The following is a 19,510-nucleotide window of genomic DNA, read 5'->3' as shown; positions in this document are numbered from 1 at the left end:
AGTATAGTGGGTAATCGTGCTGCTCAAAGACAAAAGACACTGTATTTCAGGCCTGACACCTGTATTGTGTACTGTTACCTTGATCAAAGTGTTGCATGAAAAGACCGACTGAAATCCCTTGGGCTCTAAACAGTTAAGCAATTTGTGTCAATAAATTGAGTTGACCTTGATAGTGAACAGCAGTCCTGTTGGTCATCAAAGGCCAGGGGTGAGTGGGGAAATTCTGCCATTGATTTCCATTCTATCCAATCTAGATTGGAGTGTGTCCCTGTCTGGAAGCCTAATCCGTAGTAATGCATTCAAACTGTGTATTTACACACAGACACACACGACTCTTCAACCATGCACTTAGTAGTTCGAAATAATTATAAGAGGGGATAAATGTTGAGACTGAAAAGCTTTAATTACGGAGCCAGAGCTGGCTGTCTCTTCAGGGAAACATTTTTTAATTAATATTCTATCTCTGCCTCTCTCTCCCTTTCTCCCACTCTCTCTCTCCAGTGCGTCACTCCTCCACAAGAGACAATTCAGATTTATGTTGCTGACCTGCTGCTGCTCTCCAGGTGAAAACTTCCATGGGGAAATTATGAGAATGTGTGTGTGCCCCGAGTAAGATTTGCCAGAGGATAAATTCATAAAAGAGGAAGAACTTTTAAATTGTTTAGAATTGAAATAAACCGGTCTGATAACAATAGTGTAGATTGCAGTTAATTGTAATGATAACCATTAATCATACACCGCATATAGTAGATTAACTCAAAGTAATCCAAACTGAAGTAAGGTAATATAAAGAAAAACAGTGACCCTCATAAAACACATCATACTGTCAATGTAATGTATCACCAGAGAAATGAGAACATTCTTACACCAATCTTAGTTTCAGACGGTAGTGACTAATTTGGCAAAACTGAATCATGTTCAGTAGTGTAATGTTAATGTGTTAAAATGTCTACTTTGTACACATCTGATCAAGGTACATCTGATTAACATCATGGAAAGGTTAACATTAAGTTATTGGTTATGAAACAGTGTCATTTAGTTACTGATGCCTCTGTATGACCCAAATAAACAAACAAGATCATCAGCAGATTGGCTTTCTCTTTAAAGTTATTCATAGTATCTGTCACTGGGTCATATTTCCTGATGAGGGAATGTTGATCACTTCAGTATTCTTAACAAAAGTACTAGCTGTAGGCTATAAACCTAACTGAGGTGTATGAATGGCACTAAACTAAAGTGTACCTTGTTTCACCATCATCACTTCAGTTATTAATCTTACATAGCCACAATTGAATAAAAAAGAAAAAGCACATTAAAAATATGCTGTGTTTTTCTTTCAACTGCATCCAGAATAAATGCACGTGCTAGAAAGATCAAGATGTTGATGACAGGATGCAGTGGTGCTGCCTTTAAACTAAACACTTAACACCTGTGGTAGCATCATGAATGTAGACAAACCCTTAATTAACTGTTCACATTGATATCTACAAGTTGTTGGTTGAACAGACAAAGAAAAGAGGTTGAAAAAGACAGTACTTAGACGTTGTTAGACGGCACAGTACTGAGTGCTTAGTACCAACACAACATTGAAAATTTTAGGGATCATCACTTTAACAGTGACTTCTGACAGAGCATCCTTGTTTGTGTTTGATATGAAAGAACAAACACAGCGTCTGGTAGCTGCGAAGACAAACTCAGCATGAACATCAGGTACATCAAATAAACTGCACCTAATGAGATGCATCCCAGCTGGCGGCCAAGAGAGCCAGAGTGTCGAGTAGTAATGAGCGAGAATGACCAAAGGTTCATTCAAGGGTTCATATCAAGATGCAGCTTGGAAACCTGCCAAGACGTCTGGCGGACAGAGAGGGGTGAGGAACGAACAGCAGGCACATCAAAGCCTACAGCTGGCTGTGAGACATGGGTTATAAGGAAGGACTAGCAAAAGCCAATGCAAATGCTACTCCACTCATGAGAACAACACGCAGATGGAATCGGGCATAAAATAGGAAGAAAAAACACTGTGCCTCTAGAAGCTCCTTCAATATTGATGCTTGAGAGCATGGATCACAAAATGGCCCTTAATAGCGTCTCAAATGTCCACTTGAACTCTGGCATGATTGGTTTACTTGCTTGGGTATTTGATAGCAAATCACTACAAACTGAGAAAACACTAACCCATGAAGACATTTCCCAATCTGTTGGTGGCAGCGAGGGTTGTGATTATCCACTCGCCCCCATGCTGATGGAAAGTCAGTTGTTGTCCACAAAACATTTCTGGAGCTTCACAGCAAAACAGTATTCTCCTTAACAAATGAAGTAGATGGGGACTTGTTTTAAACATAAATCCAAACATATGGAAGTCATGAGAAACCAAATTAATTTGAAGCCCTAAATATTCACTGTAGCTGCTAAGCTAAAAACATCGGCGTCCCCCACCTTCTGAGGTAGAGGCACAAGTTCGACTGTGCATCAAGGGTGTAGCCGGTGTCTTTTCAAAGCAGTTTGGGATCTCTGGGCTTCCATATGTTTAGATTAAGTCAAGAACTGTATGCATTTTTTTTTTTACATTTCAAAACAAGTCCCCATCACCTTCAGTTGTTTAGGAGAATGTAGCAACACTGTTTTGCTGTGAAGCTCCAGAAATTTTTTGTGGACTACAAAACTTCACCTTACTTTCCATCAGCATGGAGGTGAGGAGATAATGACTGAATTTTATTTGAACTGTTCCTTTAAGAACCTCTTGCCAACATTCCTTTTACACCAATCTTCAATAAATACATTAATGTTTGGTGTCCTTCTTATTCAGTTGGATACGGAAGCAGCTTGCACTCAGACATGTACCTGCCAGCTGGCTGCCAGTTGGCTTGTCAGGGTTACCTGCAGTGACCTCATACACAAAGAGGCAGTGAAATAGTGATGTGAGGCCAGCTTGTAAGCTGTAGTGACAGTCAGCAGGCATCAGGGCTAACAGGATGAGAGTGTCAGCATGCAAGCTGTGATGGACTGTGCCTTTATTAGATCTGCTTTATGTAAGAGCATATACGGACACAACAAATAGATGCTTACACACATAGAGGTACCCGTCATCACCGTCAGGTCACATGAAGCAGATCCATCCCAGCAGGTGCTGGATCAGATCCAGACTCACATCCTGACAGTCAAAGTACGTGACTGATTAATGAACTCACAGACTGCCGACACTCATCACAGGGGTACGCACACATGCAGGTACGCACGCATACAACATGATATCACACACATACGACTTGACTTCCACACATACAACATGACATGCACAGACATCCACACACAATCACTTCTGGCTTCATCACTGATTCATTGCAGGTTGGATTTATAAGTTTTACACTGAGCATTGCTGCTTTTTCTGTTAAGGCAGAACACTTTGTATTTTCTTTTTATACAAAAAAGGAGTTGCAGTCCAACAGAAGTATCAATTAACTTCAAGCAGAAAAAGTACAATGGCTGCCACTGTAGAAATCCCATCACGCTACATGTAGTCAACGTTAGATCATTGTCAGCCATTTCATTAACCCATCCTGCTTCCAGCCTTGTGCAGTATAATCAGGCTGAAAGTACTTCCACGATACATTAATGTCTTGTCATATCTAAATGGGATCTGACTTCCTTCTGAAAGTGCCTAATGGACTCCATAACTTCTACAGTAGCAGATGTCAGGCAATGCTCCTGGGTTGCTGGAGAAAGATAATTTGTTGTTGAGTTGCATTTGTAGGTCATCAGATATCAAATCCTTGGGTTAAGTTGCTCTTTTTGATGATCTGGAAATGAGACTCAATGATTGGTTGTTGGCATTCACATCAACGACCTCCAATTCTTGGGTCACACACCTAAAGCGTTGTTATTTAATGATAGGAGAATGAGACTCACCATTTACAGTAAATATCTTTCTCCAGGATGGTCTACTGCTCCTTTAAGTCTCCATGGATAATAACTTTGTGTGCAGGACTATCCACTGTTTCACAGTATAACGATGGTCAGCACCATTTCACTTTGACAAAAGCAAAATACCCACTATTACAGACCTTACATTACAGTGCTGACCTGGGCACAGACCATGGTAGTAGTAGATTCACCGTCTGATATCACCTGATGTGTTGTTCCTAGAACATTATAATGAAGCTGACCAATCACATTTTTGTAATATCATAGCTTAGTGAATCGGCATGAAAAAGACGAGAAAAATATGCATATTGGAAAATTTATCAAACATCTTAAATCTTAACAAACATGTGACAGTGAAGACCTTGAAAACAGACAACGACATGTATTATTTTCTTCTTCAACACAGAAGCAGATGTGAAACGCTTGTGAGTGTTTTGTGATTACTGTGGTGTATGCACTCACCACAATGACAGATGTGCAATGTGTGAATGTATGTGGGTGCAAGTACCAGAAAGTGTATTTATCATGTAATCTGCAATCTGCAGATGCTGCATCACTGAGACACTGTGGCAATAGTGCAGCAAACATGTACTGAATGGTATTATGTAAATGAGGCCATTCAATGAGTTATGAAATGAAGTACACTGGAATACTGGTATATCACAGTTGTTATAGTAGAAAGAAAAGCCGAAGTGAGGAGTCTTTTGCAGTGGGATGCCTGTACAGTACAGAGATCTACGGTAAATGATGCAGACAGCTAGCAGGTAATTTTAAGTCTGACTCTCCATTCCTCTCTCACACTCTCTTTCACAAATGTATAATACGATAATTGAGTATAAATAGACTTTCTGGGCAGATTCAATTACTGCCTTGCCAAAGTTACAAACCGCTGCTGCAAGAAAATTCATAAAGAGTGACATTTAGTTTTAATTCAGCTCGTCTGAAATAAAAAGAGTTGATGAAAAGAATTATCTTTACCCTGTTGCATCTACTATCCTTTCTGATCCTGACAAAAAGGATTCCAGGAAAATCAGAGTCAAAGTTCTCACATTCTTCTGATTTAAAAATCATGCAGTCAAGGCCTCCAAATGTAGCCCCTTTTAGCTTGATACTAGATGCTTGTAAAGTGGTTTATTAAACTGGTTCTTGCACTGACCTCTAAAAAAATCAAATATGAATCTGAAAAATAACTTGGCAAAATGACAAAAAGGTTATTTGTATCAAAACTTTGCAATAACGTTAAAAGTTATCACTTTTAGGTAAAGCAAGTAGGTAAAACTTATACATATATATGTGTATATATATATATATATATATATATATATATATATATATATGTATATATATGTCATATTATTATTAAAAATGTTATTATTAGGGCGACTGTGTGTCCTAGCAAAAAGATAATTTCTTTTATTGCTTTCCAGATTGTGTGGCGCCCATTATTTAGTTTGACATTTTGGTGAATGTGCTAATTTGCTGTCTTGCTGAGTAAAGAAATGAAAAGATTGATACTTTAGTATACATTATGTACCTTCAATTTAGGTACAATATTATGCATTAGCTCGACAGTAACAAAACACACTGCTCTGTCACTCTCCCAAGCATTTAACATTGCCACGATGTCAATGAATGGGAAATAAGGCTTTTTTTGTGCATTGCTGCGCATCAGACAGTAAAAACAAGATTAAAAGAGGTAAAGTAAGTAAAGTTTCTTACCTTGGCAAACAGCGCTCCCTTGGCTGCCAGTGCGTCCTCCCCTCTCCCATTGGGGTAGCACTCGTAGCGTGCGTCTAGTATTGGGTAGCGGCTGGCCAGCATCAGCCCACTGTTTAGGAATTTGAACCTCGAGCAACAGCCCTTCCAGCCATACCTCCCAACATCACTCAGCACATAGGGGAAGTAGCGGTGCAACTGCCGCCGCAGTCTAGCCGTCGCTCCGTGATCAAACACTTCCTGTAGAGCCAGGAAATCCAAATTGGCAGGGAAAAAGGCAGAGATCTCATGGTCGAATGTCTCATCACCGTGGCGGCGTTTTCGTCCAGGGCGTTTAAAGATTGATGTGCGAGGAACATGAGAGAGAGTGTTGTTGGAAGATATCCCTATGCCACCGTCATTTCCATGATAACGAGCGAGGGATTCCCTGGAGGCAGTCATGCTTCCCGTGTCTCCACCTGTATGCTCGCCAGGCCGATGGTTCCCTGTTTCAGCCTCCTCATCCTGTGGGTCTGGTTCTGGGGCACTGATGCTGATTTGAACCCCTGAGGTGTGAAGTGGGCAGTCTTGGGATGGTTTTGGCTTGGTCCCCTCCCCATGCATGGGACAGTCATTGTGGCCTTGGCCATTCTGAGTCCCTGTGGAATGCATGGGGCAGTCTGAAGCCTCCCCTGAAGTGTGAACGTGACAGTCTGAGCTTCCGTTGGTCCCTGCAGCATGGAGGGGGCAGTCTGCTGTCGTGTCTGCTTTCTCTGAGTGAAGGGGGCATTCAGTGGAGCCCTGGTCTCCTGCAGGGGGATGAACTGGGCAATCAATGGCACCTGAGGAATGTAATGGGCACTCAGTGAGTGGTTCTGTTTCGGGGTCAGCTGGGCCGTTGGTGTGTGTTTGGTCTGGACGCTGGTCCAGAGAGGAGGTACGGCGGAAACCTGTGGCAAGGCTGCTAAAGGATGCCGCGCTGAAGAATGAAGCAGAAAGAAGGAAAGAATGAATATGTTTGACTGATAAAATAATGCAGAGCAATTAATGCCTTTACTTTTGCTAAAACATAAGCAGAAGGAGCCCCGGAGCAAGCTCTCCTCACCTGATAGAAGTGTTTGTAGGTGAGTCAATGTAGATTTTGATCTGAGGCCGACTGGCACCGTTGCGGATCCTCCTTCCCACCTCCCGGGCTCTCCTATGGGTGTCTGACAGGTTGTTGAACCTGGCTAAGGAGTCAGGCAGCAAGCATACGTTGGCACTGCAGAAACAGAAGCTTCTGCCTTGTGGTCTCCATTCCCCAATCCCAACACCTCCTGGTCCGGCCTGGCCCTGCTCGGCCTGGTGTTTATCTGGTCTGCACAGGGTAAGCAAAAAAATACTATATCAAGAAAAATAGAAGCTCTGGAGCACAAAATTAATAATAGTTATACCACCCTGACCTCTGTATAGTAAATATGAAGGAAAAGTAAGCAGCTTGAGCATAACGACTGGAAGCAGGTAGAAACAGCTTGCCTTTAACCGGCTTTATCTTACTTGCATAAAATATGTCTGTGGTGTGTTTGTGGCTCACAACATGGTTTCCTGACAACACAACAAGAATGAGGTCCTTGTTCCCAATGTCACATAGTTAATGGTGTGAAACGGCATAATTTGGTTGTGTTTAGTTACAAAAAATGGGAAAAAGATTATCCATGCATATAAACCAGTTAGCTTACAACGATGGACATCAGCTGGATGGGTGGGTAACTCACAGGACTTTCGAGAATTTGTTTTAGAGTTTGTTTTCTGCTTGAAAAAAGTTATTTTAAAGCAAACCATGATTTTATTATTATTTATTTTTATGCTATTCTTACTGTCAGAGGTACGGAAATACCAATCTTAAAAGAAACAATCATTGCAAATTGATTTACTAATTAAGTTCAGTCTTAAGCCATGGTTCATATTTCCTCAAGAAATGTCCTCAAGAAATAGTTCCAGTGCAAAGCTAGCTGGTATACCCAGTATACCCATTTATTTATATAATGCAAAGATAATCAACATCAACTTCACTTTTAGCATTATCTACAAAAAGTTGAACTTTGTCAGCATATTTGTCTGAACTTTGAAATCTGAATATCTTAAAGGATCATGTTGTCAAGGTAGTTTCAAGTTTTCTCCTCATTAACACATAAGTTCAAACAGCAAGCTGCTGTAAAAATAACTCTGTGGGGAGAAGCAGTGGTATAAATATCTAGTGTAGTTCTATTAAATTAATGACTTACCACATTTATTGGGACAGACATGAAACAGCATTATTTACCTTAAAATGTTAACTTCAAGGGCCACAAGTTGTATGGAAACAGTCAAATTACATATATCAATCAGCCACAACATTAAATGGGCAAACAGGTAAAGTGAATAACCTAATATCATTTCAATGTAATGTTCTGCTGGTAAACATTGGGTCCTGGCATTCATGTGGATGGCACTTGATACAAACCACCCACCAAAACACTGATATGGTCCAATTACACTCCCTAGTTCCTCGGCAGTCTTTGTGGTGTGGCAGGGAGTGCTGTCCTGTTGAGGGGGGCCTTTAACATCTGTGAGTGCCGTTGCTATGAGCAAGTGCAGTTGGTCAGCAATGTTTTTCAGGTGGATAGTGCATGTCAAGTCTCATCCACATGAATGTCAGGGCCCAAAGCTATCAAGCTTGTGTTGTAACAAGAAAAATATTAGTAACATTACATGTTACTAATATTACAAGTTCTTATAATGTTGGCTGAATGGTTTATTTAAAAGATACATCAACAAAGATATAGAAATGATATCAAGTCTTATTAGGGAAATCAAGAAATCAAGTAAATCATGTTTCTTGCTGACTGGTACACAATTGGTAAACAGTAGTAATAACAATAACAAAACATTTCTCTTCCTATACAAGTTTTCAGAGGGATCCTTCTGTCCTACACTCATGCTTGATTCAAAGGAGCCTGTATGCAATCTAAACATGACATATATACATTATTACTACATTATTACATGACAGCACCTTCCTAATTAATTAAAATTAAACTACAGACTGGAAAGTGAGTTTTGACAGTCTTGTATAACAGCACACAAAGATATTTAAGTTTTGTGTCAGCAAAAAAATTTAATGATGGCCTTCTAGTATATGCATATCTAAATAGTATGGGATAATCACAACAACAGAGGTACTGTAGAAGTATTTCTTTCTCATTTCCCTATCCTTTTCTGTTCTGTTGTGTTCTACTGTAATCTGACTTTATCCTCCTCCTGCTTTTTGCTGATTTCATTCCAAGAATCGCTACTCTTTGATCCTATATTATGAAAAAGTATAGTACCAAGGAATTTCAGCAAAGAATCAGCGCATTGGTGTTGGGGCAGCAGTAGGATAACTGGAAACAAACACAGATAATAGAGTGTCTGTTACGTTTTATATTGTCTGCAATCAGGGCATCTGATCAGATAGTGGAGGAAAGTGCTGCTCTTTCACAGCAAGCAGAGCCAAATACAGTATTACAATGTTTGTGGTGATGGTGGGTAGCCACTTGGTTGGCTGTTTGGATGACAAACCCTTGCTGAGAACTTGTAGAGCCTGGCAGCTGGAAGCCAGACCAATGAAGGAACTATTTACAGTTATAATGACTCCATTTCCTGCCTCTTGGATTTCTCATAGGCACTGTAGATATAAAGTGAAGCATGACTCTGCAAATGCACTGTCTATTTCTCACCCCAAATTGATTAAAAAACTAATTTTGATGTATGGTTTGGGGGAAAATTTTGGAATGAAAAATTGTTTGCAGAACAGTGAGTATAAAAATCAGATGCAAAGACCACTGATGGCCAAGTGCATGGTGGGTTTATCCAAACACGTGTTGATGACTTCTCACTTATCTAAAATATTGTCTTCTCCTACTGAATAAATGTTGCAGAATTCTTACTTACTTTAAAAATCCAATTTGAACGTTTTCTTGTATCAATATTCTTGAATCTAACCAACATGTAAACACAATAGGCCTGCACGTAATCTAACAACACTATTTCTATATTCATATCTTATGCTTGTCTTGGTTCAGTAAAGCAACTTGAATTTGGAAGGTTGTATTTTTCTGTTGAAGAAGGAAAACTGAATGAAGAGCATTTTATTTCTTGTCATGTTGTGAGTTTATATTGTTCATTTATTTCTCTACCGCCTGGCATATATCTCCCAGATGAAGCTATGGGGACTGCTGGACTATCGCCTCTTGCTGGTTCAAAGTGGTATTAGTGGTGAGACAGGTAGGGTCAGGGCTGGCTGGTTATCTTGGTAACTTCAGTAGACATCTCTGCATCACAGTACATAGATGCCTTTGACATAACGTCAACACAGTTGTTTCATCACATTCTGTTTTGAACTACTATTCTGGTCATATCTTCCATATTGCCCCTCATGAGATAAGGAATAGGTTGTCGTCTTAGTTTAACAGTGAAAAAACATAGACTTGGAGATCAAGGCATGTTCATTTTAACCATTTTTCCACTGAAACTACAATATTTTCCTCATCCTATCCAAAGAGCTTTGTTCCCCTCAATCTACCCCTATGTGGGACTCCATGTATGCATCCCTGGGCTCCAGTGTCTAAAGCCCAATTCTTGTAACATCTGCATAATTGCTATGGTCAGTATGTAAGTATATTTGATGTGGATTAGATGGTAAAAGCAGTATTCTTTTGCACTTTGGTAAAGGACAGCATGGAGGATGAATAGAGAAGTTGGAGGATTTAAGAAAAGTAGCAGCAGCACCACCACCACTACAGGTTTGACATAGAGGTTACAAAATGTTCATTCTTTACTAGACTTGAAAACATGTAGTAGAAAAAAAAACCTTCACCTCTTCACCCAGGTCCATACTAACCTGCGGTAGGTGTACAGGTATGGCTGGCGGATGGCCTGCAGGGGAGCCCAGATAATGAAGCCCAGCAGAGCGAAGGGCAGGGAGGCGAGGAAGAGGAGCAGGTAGAGGGGCGCGGAGATAACTACACACAGGGTGAGGAAGGAGCAGGGGTCCTGGGAGCGCTGGTGCTTCTCCAGTGAGGTGGCCACGCAGGAGGCCAGGAGCCGGTCCAGCAGCCAGTAGCAGGGGAACACTAGGCTCCACGACAAGCCATCCAGGAAGTGCAGACAGGCACTGGTGTAAGGGGTGGTGTGGAGAACCATCTCTCTCTTTCTTTCTCTTTCTTTTTTCCTTTCTGTCACGTTCTCCTCACCTCACAAGTTCTGTCCTCACCCACATGCACTCTTTAAATAAGTGAACACAAATCTGTTTCAAAGATTACATGAATGGAAACAAACAGAAAATAAATCTAACTCAAATGTAGACCCTCCCCCCTCATTGGAAAGAGGTACACTACATGGCTTGGGGGATTTTAGTCTTCACAGACAAGCTTGTCTCAGTCTCACTTCCCCAGTCTCAGCAAGTACACCCTCTACAGGAGGGATCATGGAGCTCTGCGTGCAGGTAGCTGGTTTCCATGATGAGAGCTTTTCCGTTGACAATTGATCTATAATTGCGGGAACTCCAACAACCTCGGGAGAGGGCACCCATTAAATGTCACCGTTTCCTAGGGACCTAGACAAAGTGAGCAAATCCACAGAAGGATAGAGGAGGGAATTAGGGAGCGGGAGAGATGGGGGGAGAGAAAAGAAAGGAAATCAGTGATTGCTTGCTCTGTAAGCATGCTGGAAGCAAAATAAAATATGTACATTTCCTAACATTTTTGAATGTGTGATAATTTTTTGTTCCTACAGGTGTTCTCATGCAGGTGTAGAAAATCAATCTCACATTCTCCACTCAGAGTTCCAGCTCTTACACTTGGCCAAAGATTGAGGATCTTCAAAGCAGGCTGAATCATCGTAACAGTCATTCCATGAAGACCCTCAACATGAACAGTTAATGCAAGATGTTGACTACAGGTTTTGCCAACTGTAAATGGAAGCTATGTGTTGTTGAGATGTTAATGTCTTTTCATTTACTATATGATTTTATCTTGTGTGGAACTATAGGATGGAGTCTGGAATAGACTAATCTATTCTTAACTAATAAACAAAAGAATTCTAAAAATAACTCCCGATTTTTAAGTAACTTTTCAGTTCTTGTTAAAAACATGAATATAGGCTACTTGTCTTTATTATTTTGTGGAATGATGGCAGTGCACTAATGTTTCTGGTAAAAACTACTGAGCAGGACTAGAAAACTAGCCTGTCAAAAATCAGGCTACCACAAAACTGTTGCCTTCCTGTGAGGAAGGTTTGTCTAATACTAGGCATACAAACAAAGCTACCCTTGTAGCATTATTATTACATATGGTTGAAATTCTGGGTGTAATTTATAGACAAATGGATAGATGCCATAGATAAATGAAGTGACGTAAGCTTGGGCTAATACTGGAGTCCACTTGTTAAGCACAAGCAGGCTAACATTAACAACAGAAATCATGCTCCTACCACATTTGAATAATTAAGGCTCCTTTTTAAACAGGAAATCCGCTGTGAAAGTAATCTCTGAAAGCACTGGTAATAAATGGTCACAAAAAGGATGAGTATCAATGTGACGCTAACCACTGCAGTTTAGAAGATCTTATCTCTTCCTGCCCACAAATGACATAACCAGAATTTAAAGACAATGAATGCTTTTCAATCAGCTATAATACCAATGCAGGCCAGAGTGGAATCAATCCCACCAGCATGAATAAATAATGAATAGATTCATTCATGTCAACAGCTGGGGGTTTGGGAAGAATCAGAGAGAGTGTTGACCTCAGTGTAACCTCATATACCCCCTGGGACCACCAGAGCAATAGTACAACCTTTTAAGTTAACACAGTGTCACATCTACAGCGTGACCAAATGGCTCCATAATCCATCAAACCACACAGCTGAGACTCACCTCATGTCAACGGATGTTACATGCACATCACATTAAAACCATGCAGTAGGCAAAGGTAATGTCTCCAATTACATCTTATAAAACTGTTAAACAACTGTAGTGATGTGACAAATAAATTGGCATTCCTAACTGTGTTAGGAAACTGCGGTTACGTATGTTATGTAGGTACATTCCTAACTAAAGTTACATCAGTCATGTAGTTGTTTTAGGTCAAACCTATCCTAGTGCCTAAACCTAACCAAGTAATTGTTTTACCTATGGCTAACCAAACTGCTAGCATAAGATGACAATGTTGCAACAGCCATGTTGGAACAGAGACATACGTGGTTTAGGCATGAGGATGTGTTGTACAATGCTATTACAATTGTTCTGAATAATTAGCCAGAAATCTATTCTTTCACCCTCAATTTTGCCTGTGTAACTACAACAAAAAAAACCCCAGGACATTTATTCTCCATTTGAAGTCAATTCTTTTATACTTTCAAGATTGAACACTTTTCAACAAAACAACACTATGTGTGCAATTTGTCATAAAAGTCTAGTATTTTCTCCTGAAATAAGACTCTTTTGTTAGACAGGCTCATGCACTGAATAGAACCCATCTACATCAGAATATCAATCACTGTCTCCTCCATCCTGTGTACAGTAATGATTCATGTTATTACGGGACAGCTGTCAGTTTAGTAAGATGACTGACTTCCCAGATGCTACTGATGGTCTTCTTGGTGTTACAGTTGGCTGGTTGACCGGGTGAGAGATGACAAGACCGCCATCTCATCATTAGGGCTGTTGTGCTACGAACTGACTGACTGACGGGCTGTTTTACTGTCTTAACAACTCACTGACTTGATGTGTAACAGTCTGGCAGATTAGCAGGTCAACACAGAGTACTTTATTACTAACTAAAGTTAGCCTCCTGGTGGACATAAATTGGACTGAAGTGGTTACTGGTTATTAAAGACAGTGAATATGACTGTGATGGTTACTGGTTAATGCACTGTTTAACATACTTATTTGCGGAAACTGTTGTGTCTGTTTAGCATGAACTGGGGCCTGAGCAGGCCGAGAGAAAGGCAGTCATTAATGAAACGAAGCAAACAGTAGGCTTACCTCTCAGATAAACTCTAATCCACACAAATTCACTTATTGCACTGCTGCCTGGGATTTAAGCTGCAAATTGCAGCCTCTCCTCATTAAAACAAGCTATTTGTGGCTCACTGTTTAGCTTTGACAAAAATTCAAAAGAAGTATATCAGTTTATACAAATTTACTTGGTATTCAATAACTTATTTTCCCTCTGCTTAAGGACGCTGCTCAGCACAGTTTAAAGTGAATGTCATATGATGGTCAGTACAGCTCAGAAAGTGCTCCCTGATGATCACATTACATGGTCTTCATCCACTTATGGACTTTGCCCTGATGAAGACCAAGAAAAAGATAGTAAGTCACCCTTGAGTTAAAGCTATAGTTCTACATGTTGGGTAATACACTTAGATCTGTTGCTCAGAGTTAGAAGACAAGATTGAAACCATTCTCATTTCTGTATGTGCAATATGAAGCTTGAATTAACAGGTGTTTAGGTTGAACATCAGGGTCCAGACACATCAAACCAACATCGAAGGCAAACAGTTGCATCGTCTCACGTCCCCTGTGTCTCAGCTAAAAAGCTGCACTTAAACACACTGCAAAGAGTACTGTCAATGGCCAACTAGTTCATACACCTGCATGGGAGGAAATAACTCTCCATACCACCAGGTGGCAGTAGTCTGGGTTGGTCATTCATAAAGGCTGGAAGACTGCAGCATTTGCCTACCATTTTAACACCACTCTTGCCAATTATGCCTGATAAAGAGTTGCAAATGAAGCCGTGCTAAATGGGTGAAATCATGGATGTGCGGATTTGCTTAGCTGAACAGCCAATCAGAGTGATTCCTTTCGCCGATGGGCTCAGTGGCCAATTTGACAATCAATAGAAGTAGTTATCCAGGCTCTGTCCAAAGGATGATTTCACTGTAGTTAACAAAGAGAATTCAAGCATGTACTTCCTTGTAAAAAAAAAAAAAAAAAAAAAAAATTGATTTTGAGGTGTTGTCACTTTGAACCGAGCTAGGTGAGCATTTTCAGTTTTTAGGCTAAGCTTAGCAAAGCTATATGCCTATTGGCAGGTAAAGCTTGAAATGAGTGTAACAGTGGAAAAAAACAAAAAGAGAGACAAGTAGAAAAAAGAGCACTGATTTGATTATTGCAAATTGGCTATGTTTCATTTTTTTCCCTTGGATGTTCCTTAGACATTTAAGGGTAGACAGCTTGCCAAGATGATTGACAAGTGGTGGAAGGTGGAGCTAGCCAACTGAGAAGGGAGAGAACCTTCAATTACAGTACACACTTCATCCATTTTATTCTGTTCTTTTAAATCCCATAACCTACAACATTTTAAGGCTTCCACTTTTCCTCTTATGCTGCGGGGATTTTTTTTCTTAGTTGCAGGCTCCATAAACAACCAAACCTTGAAAAATCCCCATCAAACACAGCTGGTAGATCAGCGAGCACAAACTGTCACACTTATCAGGGGAAACGCAGCAGTGCATAATTTATACCTCAAAACAAGGGGTAAAAGGAAATGAATGAAAAACATAATGAAGAGATCAAAAAAATGTCAACGACATTTTAGCGGCAAAAGACACACATCGTTTTAGACAGATTCCTGCAGATTCACGGACAGACGAAGCCTATACATGTTCACAGTGAGCTGGTTGTGTGCCACAGAGAAATCCTTTGGTATGCCGAATTACGCTGAGGAGCTGAAGTTTGCTAATTAGAGCTACTGCTTCAGAAATCCTGCTGCCACTGAGGTTTCACCAGAGGAACAATGTTGACTAATGGAGACAAACATTGCGTCTGTATTTCTACCTCCTGTTCAAGAAGACTTAGAATTTAAAATGTCTCCCCTGAGTTCAGACACGCTCTACTTTCACTCAAAGAATATCTTGAAAACTAACTACTTGATTTATAGTGAGCTGCCAGCCAGAGAAGAAGTTATAAGGTCATCTGGCCAAACAGCATTTTTATTGATTAGCCTCCACAGAAATTACTTGTTTTTTGTGCCATGGGCCAAAAAAAACACCAAAAAAACGCTATCCTCAGATTTACATGGGTCACTAAAGCCTTGTAAATCTAAATGGAATAGAGTTCTCCCTTGTGTTATTTTCTATCCACTTGGACCATTGGGGTGTTGATAAGTCAGGCAGACTCAGGATGATTTTTGTGTGGATCCTCATGATTCATTTTAAAAAATTTAAAAAATCACAGTTGAACACGTGCACACACACACACACGCACCTTTTAGATATTTCGGAACAAGGATTTTATCAACATGAACGTCATATTAAAGAATCAGTTTTGCTTTCTAAAGCTTAAGTTGTAAAAGTGCATGTGTTGCAAGCAGTTCCATATTTACACAACCAGCAGATTCGGACCAACATTTGCATGTCTGGCCACCAGACAGTATCACTCTTGTTATGGTCTCCACCAACCAGAAAAATATTCATCTCTTTAGCTGCTAAATGCTTGTGTTTGCATTCTTCAGCAAGTTACTTACTTGTTCTGTCTGTACAGGGCTGGTATTGAGCCATGGTTTTATCAGAGCTTTTTCACTGTAAACAGCAGCCTGCTGATGAAATCCAAATTTGCAGGTCTGTAAACAGAAACAATGGGCCAAAAGAGGCTAAAATGCTCTGTAGTAGCATGGATGAATAAAGGAAACTCTGGGCACAGCGTTGGAAGCGGAGCACTGTTCATTCTTACAAAGCTGCTCAGTAGAGCATGAAGCAGAACACATTTGAGCAGGTGTTAAATTACCTGGATCTTCCACATGGCTTTGACATTGTACAGCTAATAAACCATCCACGCTAAAGACTTCCACCAGCTGAGTGGCTAACCTCCAGTTTGGTGCAATCTTTCTAGGCTTCCACATGTTGTTTGACAGAATGGATCCAATTCTGTCATTTCATCAGGGGTTGTGACTTTGAAGAAAACATTTATCCACAGTTTTACAGTGGCTTCTTTCACAGTGTAAGCTTAGGGGGAAAAGCTTACACTGTGGGCCAGTGTGGTTCATGCAACATAATTTGATAGTTTGGCTGCTATTTCAGATTGGCTTCAAAGCCTGGACCTATTCCTGGGGGCTTGTGTAATAGGGAAAGGAACTGTAAAGCTGGCTGGTTATTCTCTGTCGCTCCTTATTTAAACAATGATTTTCATGTCAGGCAAAGTCATTTCATCTATTGTTTGAACAAAGATACAGCTTAAAGGTTTGAGACATGTAAAAGGTTTAATTTGTGCATCTATGTCTAACTTATAAACGATCAGCTTTAGTGTCTAGCTCAGGATGAGAAAATGTCATCGCCGTGAGGCACCGAGCCTGTTCATGGGCAGCACATTTTTACAATTACACATTAACTGACACTCTATTAAGTTCTCAGAGATGCCAAAGGACAAGTGGCTTTTTGAAATAGTTCATACATTGTGAGCTGTGTGCGGCCGTTATTAATGAATCCCTGGAGAGTGCCCTGTTTTACATGACCGAGTGATGAACAACTCACAGCTAGTGTCCAATATGAATAACATATGATGAGTGGTGCTTTAATCAAAGAGCAGTGTGGGAGTTTGTCTCCTAATTAGACAAAAGCAATGACACTTCAAAATAACCTTTCCCTCATTTACATACATAATGAACAATGTGAGTGGAACGAAACTAAATATGATATACAACATATTCTCAGGGATAGAGGCTGCTAGAAACAAAACAGAGACCTCATTTTTTTTTTCCTTTGTCCTTCTATTTATTCATTTCAATACTATATGTGGTAATGGTCCATAGGTAGATGCAACATAGAGCAACATAGCTCTGAAGTACAGCATGGACTAACAATACATTTCCACATTTCTAATCATACACCAAGACACATCGCCTGTTAGGATGCACCTCAGTGCACTGGGAGGCTCATTAGGACGCACCAATCGACCACCAGGAAGCGAGTGATGAATGACTGTGTCAGCTTGGGAGCTGTAGTTTGTTAAAGTTTTCCCACAGATCTGCCTCAGAGAATTTCCCCCACAGCTCCAATCAATGCTGTCTGTCTGGATACACAGCAGAAAAACTGTGTGTGAGTGCCTTCTGCCTGTGTGTGTGCGTGCACGCATGTATGGATGTGAGCAGGGAAAGTCAAAGGGGACGTAGTCACTATGCTGGCGTGAATGCATCAATACCATGTGTGTTTACTTTGTAGCTGTATTTGAGTGTGTATGACGTTGGTGCATGTGTTCATGTACTGTATGTTGGAGTGTTTGTCAATAGATTACAGAGCTGCAGCAGAATGGAGCAGTGATCAATGCCCTCCTTTTGTTATGTAGTTTGTTTGTTATGACTGTACATAGACTTCAAATTCATTTTCTTGAGCCCTACCACAACCCTAACCTTAACCAAGTGTCCACCGTAGAATTTAGTAATGAACATTATGTTAAGCCCCCCCCCCAACACACACAGGAATATATAAAGAGGGAAACGTGATAAGACAAATAGGACCAACTGGCAGAAACTAAAATAGTGCTGGAGTGCACATCAGAGTAACTGCGCCATCTCTGCATGTAATGCAACCTTTAATTTTCCTCACTGTCAGTCTTTTGTCTCCCCTCATCTGTGCGTCTCCTTTACTTATTTTATCTTCCTCTCTTTCTTCTCCTTGTTCTTCTTCTTTCTTTTTTGTCTACAATACATTAAAGTTATTTTCCTGGCGCCTTTATCCAAGTCAACTTCATAATTAGTGCAGTCAACCATATGGATATAACCCAAAATATACTACATTTAGAAAAATAGGAGACAGAGAAAGAGTTGTCTTTCATTTCCTCTGTCTGTTTCTCACACACAGCAGACTCCAGCAGCTTCTGCAGGGCCAGCAGTTAATTTAGCAAGTGCCATATGTACCGCACTGACATGAACACACAGACACACACACAGACACACATACACACACACACCGACACCGACACAGACACACACACACACACACAGACACAGAAACACACACACACACACACACACACACACACACACACACACACACACACACACACACACACACACAAACACACACACACACACACACACAGTGACATCATTCTGTGCTCAGCATGCTCCAGTGAGTTCTGTTGTCATGGTGACCTAGTCACATGCACTTAGTAACTGTACTAGTATGGCTGCCTGTCAGTGTAGAGAGCATGCACACAGGCACAGAGACAACACAGCTTTAGTTCTCACATACATGCTGAAGTATGTATGCATATAATGCAGTGAGACACTCAGCAGTACATGTATACTGCAACAATGAAGCTTGTCAGGTGTTTAGTTTTTTTATAGTCCAACCACAGCTATACTTGACACAAGTGATACACATGTCACATGTTCCCCCCGGATGATTATTTTCCAATCAATTAAGAACTGTGTCTCTTTGAATGGCTCCATATTTCCATCAACAACAAAGCAATCTGGGCTGAGATCAGGCCTGTGGGAACAGCGGGACGGAACAACAACTCCCATGAGTGCACTGGCTTCTCAACTGGACAACATAAACTGTCAAATTATTTATCATCAGCCAGAGGAAAGCCTGCAGCTAATTACCCTCAATATTTCACAGCTGTATTATGGCTTTGAGATCAGGAGGTTGTCTGCTCATGTGTGTGTTTGTGTGCTGCACATATACAATATGCTACTGTGTGTGTTTGTGCGTGGTGTGACTAAAAAGGCACAAACCAACACAATGGATTACTGTTAGAAGAACATGCCTCTGTGTTTATGTTTGCTGTGCATACAGTAACACATCAACAACACAACATCACTCCATAAACAGTAAGTCTGTGCAAAAATGTAGCTTCAGTGTTCTTTTCATCAGACACAAGACAACC

General features: G+C 40.5%; 1 protein-coding gene across 2 annotated transcripts in view; it reads right to left on the bottom strand.

Moving 5' to 3' along the window:
• Nucleotides 1–19,510, bottom strand: part of smpd3 (sphingomyelin phosphodiesterase 3) — an 81,684-nt gene that overhangs the window by 31,844 nt on the left and 30,330 nt on the right. For both annotated transcript variants that reach the window (XM_030425796.1, XM_030425797.1), the window contains exons 2-4: nt 10,520–11,233; nt 6,725–6,976; nt 5,644–6,598 (exon numbers count right to left, since the gene is read on the bottom strand). In XM_030425796.1, coding sequence (XP_030281656.1) covers nt 5,644–6,598; nt 6,725–6,976; nt 10,520–10,821 — 1,509 coding nt within the window. In that variant the 5' untranslated portion in view covers nt 10,822–11,233. The remainder of the gene's footprint in view (nt 1–5,643; nt 6,599–6,724; nt 6,977–10,519; nt 11,234–19,510) is intronic.

The sequence above is a fragment of the Sparus aurata genome, chromosome 8 (genome assembly GCF_900880675.1).
Source record: "Sparus aurata chromosome 8, fSpaAur1.1, whole genome shotgun sequence".
In the NCBI taxonomy this organism is placed as follows: domain Eukaryota; kingdom Metazoa; phylum Chordata; class Actinopteri; order Spariformes; family Sparidae; genus Sparus; species Sparus aurata.
The sequence above is the reverse complement of the archived record's forward strand: the minus strand, read 5'-3'. Positions and strand labels throughout refer to the sequence as shown.